The sequence below is a fragment of the Panthera tigris genome, chromosome B2 (assembly GCF_018350195.1).
Source record: "Panthera tigris isolate Pti1 chromosome B2, P.tigris_Pti1_mat1.1, whole genome shotgun sequence".
NCBI lineage: Eukaryota > Metazoa > Chordata > Mammalia > Carnivora > Felidae > Panthera > Panthera tigris.
This window is the reverse complement of record NC_056664.1, coordinates 116,006,431-116,020,559: the sequence shown is the minus strand read 5'-3', so window position 1 is coordinate 116,020,559 and position 14,129 is coordinate 116,006,431. Positions and strand designations below refer to the sequence as shown.

General features: G+C 39.3%; 1 protein-coding gene across 5 annotated transcripts in view; it reads right to left on the bottom strand.

The window, feature by feature from the left end:
- LAMA2 (laminin subunit alpha 2) overlaps positions 1-14,129 on the bottom strand; it is a 609,603-nt gene that overhangs the window by 64,254 nt on the left and 531,220 nt on the right. For all 5 annotated transcript variants that reach the window (XM_042987144.1, XM_042987146.1, XM_042987145.1 and 2 more), the window contains 4 exons: positions 8,610-8,753; positions 6,834-6,967; positions 4,360-4,519; positions 1,451-1,575 (listed from right to left, as the gene is read on the bottom strand). In XM_042987144.1, the coding sequence (XP_042843078.1) occupies positions 1,451-1,575; positions 4,360-4,519; positions 6,834-6,967; positions 8,610-8,753 (563 nt within the window). The remainder of the gene's footprint in view (positions 1-1,450; positions 1,576-4,359; positions 4,520-6,833; positions 6,968-8,609; positions 8,754-14,129) is intronic.

Below are 14,129 nucleotides of genomic sequence, written 5' to 3'. Positions count from 1 at the left end.
TTTTGAGAATCCTTTTTACAAATTTACCAAAAAAATGTTTAGGGAAAAGTTGGTGTTAATTTGTGAGTAGAGGAATGTTAATGTGAGCCTCATTGTCTTTGTTGTATTAACAACACTTTACAGAAAACATTCCATGTGAGATTTTGTTGAAGATTATTCACCCAGCCACTTTAAACTATGAATGGTTAGGCTTTTAAACTACCCTCAGTTCTGCATTGACAAGTCCATGATGTTAAGATGAAAATGGTAGTCTGCTATACTGATGGGGAATCTGGGTCCTGGCAATGTGCATGTTCCCTTCCAATTGGAAATTAAAAGTATGAACCACTTAGCACCTAGTGATGTTGAGCTGCTATGTGTGTGTATTAAGCTTCTAGGTATTTAACTTAAATTTTATAGTTTTAATAGGCTCACTTGATTGTTGGGCTCTAAGTCATTTATGCTGAGAAATCCTCCATTTCTAGCTCATTGTTTTATATCCTCTATTCAGGTATATATAAGAATATCTATTCTCTATACATGCTTTTGTATGCTTGCTAAAATTTTAAAATTCCTACACTCTGGGGCACTTGGGTGGCTCAGTCATTTGAGGTCCTACTCTTGATTTCGGCTCAGGTCACGATCTCATGGGTTTGTGGGATCGAGACCTATATCAGGCTCTGCGCTGACAGCATGGAGCCTGCTTGGGATTCTTTCTCCCTCCTTGTCTCTTTCTCTCTCTCTTTTCCTCTCTGTCTCTCAAAAATAATAAATAAACATTAAAATAAATAAATAGGCATTAAAATAAATAAGTAAATAAGTAAATAAATAAATAAATTCCTACACCCTAACCTCTATGTTGTAATTGGTGATGTGTATTATGGCACTTTCTCCTATCCTGTCTTGGCCCCTTCTTATCCTTCTCCACTTAAGCAGATTCTTCAAGTCCAATGGGTTTCCACTCAAAACACTTATAGGACCCTATGTGTTATTTGGAAAATCCTGTCGGAGATCAATTTGTACCAGGGTTCTCCATTTTGTTGTAAACATAAGTGGAGTGTGTCCAAGCTCTGTGAAGCCTGAAGCTTAACAAGTTCAGGGAAAGCTCTCTTTAAGAAAAAAGAAATGATGATGACAGCATAGCTACAGATATGCAAAACCTCCTGGTGCCAGACATGAAGGGTGGCTGGAGTGGAAAGAGACAGTAGTCTTAACTGACTGAGGTTAAACTACCTTGCCCTGTAGATTTTACAAACACACATGACCAGTTAAAGTACCGCCAAGGCACCTCCCATTCGCCCAAATGGGTGAAAGGATTTGACCTTTTATCAGCTTCATGGTAAGTCACCTCTGGTCACGATCCCTTCCAACCCGCTCCATATCATCCACGTAATAACAGAATATCGTACAATAAAATTAAGTTTTTGTAAAGCACAGACCAGACCTTAGGGGAGTCCTCATCTCAACTAACCTGACAGTACATCCTTTGCAGTCACCTTCTTTTTCTCGGAAATTCCATAACCCTATAGGTTTGCTGTCAAAGTATGTTTCTCCCATACAGCCAGTGAATGTAACCACGCGTACAGCATCGGCCTTCTGCAGAGAGAAGCATTATATTTGTTAGAGTTAGAATTTCACAAGAAGTCTTAGAGTACCCACGAGCGGCATTGGCAGCAAAATCTGGAGTACTTATTATCTGCTCTTTGTGATAGTCTTGGTTTGTACATATTCATCTTTAACCCTATTGTATCCTCACAGATCCTGGTTATTTTGTGCGAAGCCATTTTATCACCATTAGTAAATAAACACTTCCTAGCTTCCGGCTTCAGGTGAGCTACTTCTCTGCTTTGAGATTCCATTTTTTGTCTCTAAGATGGGATTCTTAGAATTCAACTGGGTAATTTATTCATGGTACCACATTCAGTGCCTGACACAGAGGAGGTATTTAATTAATGAGAGCATCCGTACACCACTAAGGAGACATCTCTCTAAAGATCTGGAGAAGGGGCACTCACTGACGACATGGAAGGGGAAGAAACAACTCACATAGAGATCACTTAGTGATAGTGCTGCCCCCAATTTTTCATTTCCTCCTATACCCAAGCAGGTTTCCAACTCCGGAGAATGAAGGGAAAGAGTGAATTTGTAAGAGAAGGGACCATATTGTGATTCTCTGCTAGTATACACAGCATAAAGCCTATTAGGGCTCAGTAAATATTTGTTAAATGACAACCCTAGTGTCATTTTCACAGGGAAAGGTCGTAAGCATGATATATAACACAATCACAAAGGAGGGGAATGATCTGGTCTACTCTAATGAAACTTGGCTGTAATTTAAACAACGATTTCTTTTGGCACGGACACATTACAAATAAATTCTATATTCTGGTACCCATAACTTTAGAAACGCTTTGCCAAAGCTGACCCAAAATTATCTGAGTACTCTAGGGTTAAAAAGTGAATGGACATGTTTGGGTTTTAGAACACATGTAGGAAGATGATCCCTGAATAGATAACGTTTGTAGTTACAATTTTGGGTGAAACTCAACATGTACATCTTTCTCTTGCTGTGACTCAGTGGTGCACTGCCATGTAGAAAGAATGTTTATCACAGCCACTGACATTTACAAGTCAGAGCGGCCCTTGGAATTCTCTGTTATCAGTTGGAGTCTCTTTTAATTTTCCGGAGGTTGATTATCCTACTTGTGGATTCTATTTGCTTTTTGCTTTCCCTTCTTGCATCCTAAAAACTAGAGTTGGGATATTTTCCTGCTCCTTTGAATTTTCATTAGCATGTTGATTTAGTTACTTGTTTCCAGCTTTTGGTTCATATTCTGATGTGTTAGGAGCCTTGAAACTCTTGGCCAAATGATTAAGATTTTCTGCAGATTTCATTTGTCTGTTTTCTTTTTCCCTGAAACTGGCATAAGAAAATTTATTTATGCCTAGTGACATCTGAATAACAATAAGAATTATTTAGGATGCAATTTAATGTGTGACTACCACACCTTAGGCATTTGTTGTAAATTTCATGCACATAATCTCTCACTATTCACTGTGGCAGTGAAACGTGGTGCCTAAGGATGGAGGCTTCTGTGGCTGCTAACCTGTGTTCCAATCCCAACTCTGCCTCTAACTGCTGTGTGACCTTGGTCGAGTCATTGAATTTCTCTCTGACTCCGATTCCTTAAATATAAAATGAGGAGGATATTATCTACCTTTTGGGGTTGCTGTGACAATTAAATAAGTTAATTCACATAAATTCCTTATAATATTACTTAGCACAACAGGGCTTTAAAATGTTATAAAAATTTATTGTCATACCTTTCAATATGCAAGCAAGGTAGATATTTTAGCTCCCTTTTTCTAGTTGAGAAAACTGAAGGCCAAGGGGCTAAGTGACTTGCCTGTTAGAGGCGGAGAATCCAACTTGGATTTGATTTCAAAATGCATGGTTTTTATACTACTCTGTGCTCCCCCTATATTTATCTTTCTGGGGAGGAGAGAAAGTTGGCAACATGACTATATATTACTATGTGCCATATATATTTATATGCTGTTCTAAGAAATGAGGATGGTTTTAGTGTGTAGCTCTGGAATCCATTCCAATACTTTCGAGTCACATCTCATCCACGAAGCAAATAAAACAACCTCGCTCTCTATGAAGGTTGAGCTCTCATAAATTTGGGGTCACCCTGGCTTTTCACATTTTCTGACTAATCCCATCCCGGGACTATTCTGACAAGCCCAGGGTTATCCATTGTATTTGGTTGTGTTCTTGCATGTCACCGACACGTCGTTTTTCCATTTAATCAACATGAGCTTCTTTTAAAATGCAGGCACTTTGCAATTTCAAATGCACAAGGACCTGTCATGAAGCAATTATGAATATTAAGTGCAGTGCTCTATAAGAATGAGGGGAAGAGCAACTTGAAAACTTTAAAAATCCGACCATGATTTGGAAGCTTATGACTCCTGTGATATTTCCCAAGGTATTCATAAATCTTTTAATTAGATGGAAGTTTGAACTTTATAGCACTTCGTATCAATAAATCATAAGCTGATTCAGAAAAAGGGGTATATTGAAAACACACTTTGCTCTTGAGGCAACTGAAACAAGACTGTAAAGAAAACAGGTGCCACCGATAAGGGCAAAAGAACCGTTTAAGTAAATACGCATAGGCTTAAAAACATTGTGTTTCCAGACTGAATAGTCAGAGAAGAAGAAATGCCTACTCAAAATATATTTACGTTTTCCTACACACATGAAGGAAAAAATAGTCAAGTTTTTGCAAAGCTTCATCATGCCTTCCCCTAGAGTCATCACGTCAGGTCTTATGTACAGAGATGAGATCAACAGAATGGGAAAGAGAATGCTACCTTCAGTTTCCCGGTCAAGCCACCAACGAACAGCATCGCGTTTGCATCCACATCAAGAATAGTATACCCTGGAGGAGACACCGCGTGGTATGTACTGGGCACAATGCTGGCTTTGGGTCCATCCAGGGCTCTCACAGAAATGGTCCCGTTCCTCCCAGTTCTTGAGGGGTCCGCGTTGAAAGGAAGTGAAAGAAAATACAGAAAATGGAATATGCATCACATTTACAGGAACTTCAGTTTTAAAAGGTATGAAACATAGGACTTGTTTTGGAATTTTCAAGAGATAACTGGGTGCTGAGCTTCAAAAGATCTGGATTCATTACACTGCAAGTCAAAACCAAGAGTCTGATCTTTGCTGGATGCTGACTGTCAGATTCAGCCAGGGACCAGTAAGCACATACCCTGACTCTGCACCTGGTAGTTGATATGAAATGACGCAGTGGCAATTAGCCGATGGAACTGCCACTGGTTAAATGGAAAACCTTTTTCCTGTTGCTTTCCAAAACACTTTACTATCTACCAACACATGCTATTTCAACAAGTTCATACTACTTTATTTAGCATTTTGTCTAATTTAATTCAGCAAGTGAACCCCAAATGAGCCACCCTTCTGCATTATACGCTCCATCGTTTCTCCTAAAATCCCTTATTATATCTTGGATCCAAACTTGCTGAAGTAGAGTCTTCCTGGAATTGTGCATCTTTTATTGTTTGGCATATACCATCTTAACGCATACAGCATAATGTCTGCTCTTCAGAGTTGTGTATACAAATTGCATAGAAGAACTGTGCTTTTAAGTTCCATTAATAGAATTCTGAAAGCTATTATTATTTTATTTCATTTTCTCAAGTGATTGATGTCTATGACTTGTTAAATATGAAACACCGCTCTCTCTTCTAAGCGGCCACAACAGAACTTGAGTGTCTCTGTCTCTCCCTGCTGTCTCATTTAGGAAATCTTTTTCTCCCTGAGGGTGTAGTGTTGACTAAAGTACCCGGAAACAACAGAATGAATTTATCAAATAAGGTTCTTCTTCATCTTGCCAGATCTTACCAGTATCCCTTCTGATTGAAAAATTGACCTCTGTGAATATAAATATTCTTTTTTTTTTTTTTTATAAATTTTTTTTTCAACGTTTTTTATTTATTTTTGGGACAGAGAGAGACAGAGCATGAATGGGGGAGGGGCAGAGAGAGAGGGAGACACAGAATCGGAAACAGGCTCCAGGCTCCGAGCCATCAGCCCAGAGCCTGACGCGGGGCTCGAACTCACGGACCGCGAGATCGTGACCTGGCTGAAGTCGGACGCTTAACCGACTGCGCCACCCAGGCGCCCCAAAATATTCTTAAACTCATAGTACTTTATCTCTCCCCAACCATCACACATGCAAGCATACTATCTGCTTTCTCTCTCTCTCTACACACACGCATGCATGCACGCACACACACACACACAACATACTGTCTGTCTGTCTCTCTCTCTCACACACACACACACACACACACACACACACAACATACTGTCTGTCTCTCTCTCTCTCTCTCACACGCACACACACAACATACTGTCTGTCTGTCTCTCTCTCTCTCTCTCACACACACACACACACACACACACACACACACACACACACATACAACACAACACAACACATTCTTTTACCAAAGATCTAAAAAGGAACTAAAAATATTTCTTCTCATTAGGTTTTAAGCTTTAATATGGAAACATTTAAGCATATGCAAACCCAGAGTAAAACTCTTTGTATCCATCATCTACATTCCAGGGTTGCTTTACCCAACTCTAGCCCCAGGCCCTTCACTCTACCTCTCAACTACTAGCTGCTCTGGGTTCAGTAGGTGTTGGGAATAAGGAAAAGGTGAGGACATGAGGGAAAAGGATTGAGGACAACAATGGGTTCTCTATGTTATCTATACACTGCTAGAAGTTAACTGAATTAAAGCTTTAAATACAGAATGAATCAATATCTTGTTACTTTCCATTTTAAGTAGTATGGGCCTGACATACTATATATTTGTGCCAGCATTTAGAAACTGCACCTGTCTGTAGGCAACGCTGCTGTGTAGAGTAGAAGAGGAGCTGAGCACTCGAAGACAGGCGCCACTGGCAGCTTTCATGCTCTGGTTTGTACTGAACGAGGGCAAGTCCCAGGGGACTTCTTCTTCAGGGGAGAGAGTATGACCGATAGTATGATGGTATGGCTATGAGACAACTAGATGAACGGTCCAAAATGGACTGGTCACTCTGGTCAGTACCTTGAAGGTTTGTCAGTTGCTAACAGGGACTACGAGAGACCTGTTCACACACATATAGACATATACATTTACTACATAAAATTTGTATACATGCATACATAGCTACCTCCTTGAAATGGAAAAAGGAGTTTTCTTTTAAACTGGGAAAGTACGTCAAAATTCTGTCATTTAATTGTCTTAATCTTTATTAAGGTAGTTACCTTGATGCCTCAATACGGTACCAATATGAGTCATCAATGGTCAAATCTGGATACTCTACGCGTCCAACTCCGGATCCAACATCCCAGAGAAAGCTTACTTTGCCTTTACGCATTTCTATAGCCAGAAAGTCAATCTAGTCCAGAGAAACACAAAAATGATACATATCAGACATCTGAGGAGGCCAACAGCGTTCTTTTCAACAGGTGGTATTTACAGATATGTGAAATAATTGTAAGTCTCACAATAAAAATTCTCAAATGATATGATTATTATGCATGATTAAGTAATATTTATTATTGTATCTTTAAGGCAACACGTGTGTCCTTACTGCTGAGGCATATGTGTTAATTTAACTAATTCTACTTTTCAAACAAGTCTTTTCTCCTTCTGATTCTTTTGGTAGAGACAAAAGAAAATATTTGGATGCAGAATTCATTGTTTTCACCAAGGATACTGACATATATATTTTTCTAAGTTTATTTATTTATTTTAGGAGAGAGGGAGTGGCAGAGAGAGGGAGAGAGAGAATCCCAAACAGGCTCTGTGCTGCCAGCATGGAGCCCAGTGTGGGGCTCGAACTCAGAAACCATGAGATTATGACATGAGCTGAAATCAAGAGCCGGACACTTAACTGACTGAGCCACCCTGGTGTCCCAGACACTGACATTTTTAAGGAGCTAACTATGATTTTTCACCTAAGGTGACGTAAAAGTTCTCACCTGAATGACAAGTATTGACTTATGCAATGACTGATTTGTTGAAAATTTTATTCATTTTGGAAGATCCCCATGCATACAAAGTTAAATGTCCAAATAAAAGGAATGAAAACTTTTCGGGTGAGATTTGTAGATATGACTTCTGTTTATTCAGGTTCAGTTATAAATTCAACATGAATCAAAAGAGTTTTCATCGGCAGGAAATGCGTACACAATTTGTCATTTTCTTTTTTTTTAAATTTTTTCTTTTTAACGTTTATTTATTTTTGAGACAGAGGGAGAAGAACATGAACGGGGGAGGGTCAGAGAGAGAGAGGGAGACACAGAATCTGAAACAGGCTCCAGGCTCTGAGCTGTCAGCACAGAGCCCGACGCGGGGCTCGAACTCACAGACTGAGAGATCATGACCTGAGCCGAAGTCGGATGCTCAACCGACTGAGCCACCCAGGCGCCCCCACAATTTGTCATTTTCATTTAACATGAAAGCTCATTGTAATTTCTTAGAGACTTGTTTAAAAATTTTTTTTAATGTTTATTTATTTTTGAAGGAGAGAGAGACAGAGCATGAGCAGGGAGGGGCAGAAAGAGAGAGGGAGACACAGAATTCTGAAGCAGAATCCAAACTGTCAGCACAGAGCCCGATGTGGGGCTCAAACCCACAAACCACCAGATCATGACCTGAGCTGAAGTCAGACACTCAACAGGCTGAGCCACCCAGGCGCCCCCATTAGAGACTTGTTTTTAAAGCTTTATTCCTATTAGTCCTTCTTCTTAAATAGGCAGATCTGAAAATATCATTCTAAATAAATGCTGGCATACTCACAAATGAAAGCAGATGTACCTAAACCCTGTAAAAAGTTTTCTTCATTTCATTTTCCTTCTAACTTAATTTGATACTTCAGAACTTTCATGACATAAGATTCTGAGGTTTTCAAATCTGAAAACCTAACACAATTTTGGGAGCATATTATTAGATTCTATACATTTTCCTTACTACTGGGATTAACCTCTGCCTATTCACACATACAGGAGACTGAAGAAGCTGGATATTGAACTTACAAATTTGGCACTTCCAAGATAAAAAAGGAGGTTGTCGGCCACAGCTGTCTTTACGTTGACAACGATATTATTGTAGCTTCCCTTCTTGATTTCCGGCTTGTATGTTCGAATGCAGTCACCCCCGGAAGACACAGATACTTTGATCTTCAAGAAAAACAGGCACAAAGAACCAAGACTAAATCTCTCAGAAAGTGTGAAGTACCTCCCAAACAACTACAAAACCATCATCATCCCTTCTTTGAAGTTATTTTTCTACCATCAAATAGAATCATTAAATGCCCATATGTGGACACCATTATACTCATTAATGAGGGCGCGGAAGCCAGCTTCCCGGGGAGATTTGGACAATGAGCTGTTCACAGCCCATATCATGTTAGTGTGCTACTGGTTTTTGAAGCATCCAAGTAACAAATTCTTACCTTCATACCTTTCTCCTTTATGAATGTGGGGACATTTTCCAGAGGTGATTTTATATGAAGCTAATGATAATGATCTTCATTAGGGTTGTTGAGTGAAATTTTACAGTTCAAATTTCAGTGATTTTCATATCACTTTAGTAGGACATCATTTTTCTTTTAGTTTTCGAGAGGAAATTACCTACCCTCTCCTGTTCTTACAGTTGGGAGAGGCCAACTAGATTTTGTTCTAGATGTTCTAACAATACGAAGAATATTAATCATGCCACTCAGAACATACATTTGAGAAAAAATTATACATTTTTATTAAGTAAATGAAACGGAAATAATTTTCCAGGAAATGAATAATTTGCCAGGAAATGAAACGGAAATAATTTTCAATGGCTATTCCTACTAATGTATTTAACAGCTCCTTTTTCTTTTGACGAGTACTTTAAAAATTACTATAAATTGCTAAGAAAGGAATTCCTACATGAACGGAACTGAAACTGCTCAGGCCGATTCTTACTCACATTTAGGGAGTAAGTCAGTCACTTTCTTAGTCACAAATAACACTAGTTGATTATGTGACTTAATTTCCTTCGGTTCAGGTGTACCCTCAAATGGCATTTTCAGGATGGCAATGGAGTTGCAGGGACTCGGGAAGAAACTGCAACTTTGCTCCATGGCAGTGCTCCAAGTAGGAAGCAGAGACAAGGAAGGGTGCAGACCTTTCCTTGCCACTGATTTAAATGCTCAGCTTCCAGAAGCCTCTTGGTTCTCACTAGCAGTGACTATTCTCATTCCTTCTAGCACTTGGTGCTACTCAAACAGTTTTTGCACTTGGGAGAAAACCAGCTAGCTTTATTGTTCCCCTCACAAATGCCAGTCTCCATGTCATGGTGACACAGGAAGCAGCTCCAAAAGTCTAGAGAATGGGCATAGGCAGCACCAGGACCCCTCCCCAAGTGTGGTATAGACAACACTGAAGAGGTGCTGGATGAAAAATTGGGTACATTTTCAAAAGAAAGCCAAGGAGAGATTTTTTGGTTCTGATGAATATGTAAATTCATATGTGTTTGAGAACTTCTGGGGACATAGCAGATCGGTTGCATTTCCTATAGACTCCGTGTAAGTCATGTATTTGTATATTATTGTTTGCTCACCTAATCTGATAACCAAATTGCATCCATCATCTGCACGTCTGCAGAGAAATCAAGTGCTGGAAAGGTACAGGGCTCAGCCTAATGGAGCTCTGTGTGGTGACCCGGGGCTTGAATAACCTCAAAGCCTGTTGCTTAGATGGTTTTCCTTGTCCTTGCCTTCCTCCTAAGGGGAGGGGGTAGTCTGCAACATTGGTACCCAGAATGTTTGCTCTGTGTTCTGGGGGGAGATACAGTCTTCCTGCTAAGTGTAGTTTCCTACCAGGAAGTTTGTTCTTTGCTCCACAAATGATGGGATTTTCCTTCTACATAAGGTGCGAAGAGTAGGTAAATGAAAAAGACTTGAGAAAAACAGAACTAGGAAACATGCAACTTTAACTCTGGATGTTAATACTATGGAGCAGACATGCCGTGAAGGTTGGCAGAGGGTGCTACCTGATGGGGTAGCAGCTATACCAAGGGTTGTCCAAGGGCTTAGAGAGAAAAAGTATAAAGCATGAGAAGGATAATACGGTAGAGGGCAGGCAGGAGAAATGCAGCCTTCAGATGTTTTAAAGTTTAGGAAAAGGTGCAGGATATCATGAGTATTTGAAGACCCTGGCACCAAGCAAATCCAATATCTAAAGCAGGGTATACGCATCACTGACATAATAAGATAGTCAAAGAGAAGAAATCAAGGTCTACCGGGAATTCGTGAGTGGAGCTGAACAGCAGATTGAATGATCTTCGGCAGGAAATAATAACCAAATTCCTAGTGGGGCTGGATTAGTAATCAAAAGTAACTGGGTGTGTGGTCTGTCTTACCTTTATTTCTCAAATGCTTCCTAGTTTGGGCCACTGAGCCACATTATGGCTAGTTTAATCACAAGTAACTTATTTTTGTTCACAGAATCCAATGTAATCATACTACTTGCTTGCTGTTTAGAGAAGAAATGCCTGAATGTGGGTGGAATACACGACAGTTTGGTCACAGGATTGGTTTCTGTGCTTGGTTAGGTATACCTGGGGGAAATGATAGGGGACTGCATGACTGGTGTGTTGAAAAGGGGATTATCAAAGTGTAGACTACAGAGCACCAGTGCTGAAGCCTAAGTGAACTGTGGAAGTTCTGAGAACGGAGAGTCTAAGGGAGTAGCCATTTAAAAACTCAGGGTATTTACGATTGCTAGGAGTTATAGTTAATCTCCTTTATGCCATAGTATAAATATCTAAAAATATGGTTCTCTGAACAAAATGATGGTGTTATGCCCCAGATGCCAGCAATTGATCTCGTGAAGTAATCTATTGCTCAACTCTTACACATTTATATAAAAATCCCTCTGGATTTTCTGTTTTCTGCCTTATGGTTTTGAATATATCCTCAGTATCTGAAAAATTCAGGCAGCCCAAACAGTTGGTAACCAGTCCATAGCTACTAAGCTCTCCTTTTAACTTCGTTGTGTTTTGATTTCCAGTAATAGAGACCTCTTTAACAAATCTAAACAAAGTAAATCAAAATACAGTATTTATAAATTTCTCTAGAAGTTGCTAGGACATATGCCTTTCATAAGAAGGGAGAAGTTTCTGAAACACAAACATTTCTTAGAATGTTCGGGTCTATCAATTATTCTTCTTTCTAATATGAACCCTTCCTAAGACTTCTAAACAAAAACCACTAAACATTAGATACCTCCAAGGCATTTCTCATACAACATTACTAATGAATCATTATGAACTCAATTAAACATTATTGAGGATCCCATTATTATATCTATTGGATTTTCACTGCATTATGTTCATCCAGTAACTAGGTCATTCATTTAAAAAGAGTATCAGCTACTCAATTTCAGAGCCAACAAACTAAAGAAAGATACTCTATTTTTACTTAAAAATTTTAAAAATGTTTATTTATTTACTTTTGAGAGTGAGAGAGCACAAGCGGGGGAGGGATAGAGAGAGGGAGACACAGAACCTGAAGTGGGCTCTAAGATCTGAGGTGTCAGCACAGAGCCCTACGTAGGGCTGGAACTCACAAACTGTGAGATCCTAACCTGAGGTGAAATTGGACACTTAACCGACTGAACCACCCAGGTGCCCCAAGAAACCTACTTTAAAATATATATCTTTAATTTCTTGGTCATGTTGAGTACGTATCAGGGCCACATTCAGACACTCGTGCCAGGTTACAAATATATTTACAAATCAGTCAGATGTCATCTTCAATAGGCACAAAACTCACTTGAAAAAAATTTGGCTTGCTTCTGTATTTCTAACACCTTATTAAAAAAATAAGACACTTTGCTATAACTTCCATTTCCAAACGTGACTGAAAATTTCCTTGAAAGGCATGGACAATGGTTAATTCTTGTAGCATTTCTTTATAACTTTCAATTTGTATCTTGAGACATGTTTTATATACTTAACATGCCACAATTTTATCTTTTTCCTCTGGGGGGGGGTGGAGAGGGTAGGAGAAAACACGACTGATGACTATATGGCATATTTTTAGATTTCTTTATAAGAAGAAATAATAAAAATGTCTGGGTTTGCCCACATGATGACTTAAAAAATGTGGCTAAGTGTGTGATTCACAAGAGAATATTTATTATTTTTGCTTCTTTAAATTAACATTGCAAAATACAGGAGTGGTATCTCAATCTCTCTGTTTCTCTTGTTACTACCGCCTGCTACAGGTGAGACTCTTATTAAAGTGGACTTCTTTATAGTATTCTCTCATTTACACCCCAAGCTACTTCCGGATTCATATTCAAAAAAGCACAGCTCTGATAATATTACGTTTCATGTTCGAGAACTTTCAGCTTTTCCTCACCAATGAGGTTTATCTCAGGTATAACTGTGTCTAAACAAAACTTCTCCACTTACCAGCCAAGGCCAACAAGAGCTGGTCTCCGCTGGCCTTTCCTGTTTAATGTTCACTCTACTAATAATCCTGGCAAACGAGACCATTCTCTCATGAAATGACCCTGAAACTTCCTTCTCTCTCTGCCTTGCTCATTCTCAGAATACTCTGCTTCCTTACCCTCCCCTCCCTCATGAGCACTACCCCACTCAAGGCCTGGCTCAAATTCTTTTCTTTGGAAAATCTGGTCCCTACCAGAGGGGATCTTCCTTTCCAGAACTTTATCCCCCTTCCCATTGCTCACGTACAGTAGCACACTATTTGGCATTATCTTAAAATTATTTACCTATATATCTTATTTTTTCTATGGTGTTATAAACTTTGTACATAAAAGTAGCCTTGAGCATAGGAGATGCTTTTTCTACCTTGGCTTAATCTTAGTGAAAACCACAAACCTCAGACTATCATCTGACTTCTTTTCACTTTGTGCTTCATATATATCATACTCATGTGGCATCATACTGCCTACACGGTTTTCATATTGTAGCTCAATATGTATCTTCTCAACCCTGGCTGCTGCTTTCACTTTGAGCTTATGTGCATCATCTTGACTAATTTTTTGTCATTTTCTAAATTTCTCTTTAAATTTTTTAACGTTTATTTATTTTTGAGAGAGAGCCCATGCATGTGGGAGGGGCAGAGAGCGAGGGAAACACAGAATCTGAAGCAGGTTCCAGGCTCTGAGCTGTTAGCAAAGAGCCCGGCGTGGTGCTCGAACCCACAAACCGTGAGATCATGACCTGAGCCGAAGTTGGCCACTTAACCGACTGAGTCCCCCAGGCACCCCTAAATTTCTCTTTAGTCAGCATGAATCCCTTTTTAAGGTGCACCTTGAACTTAATATCTTAGCCTTGTTTAGAGGTATCAGCAATGTAAAATGATATACCGTTACTTGGGCATCATATTATTGGTCCACTACTAAAAAATATATAAATTGATGAGTTAAGAAAAGGCATTTTCTGGTCCTTTTAGCTTCAAAGTTGTTCAGAAAAATGGAACTTTCAAGATGGAAGACTTAGGTATCTAAAAAGATTTGAGTATAAACAGGACAACACAAAAACTG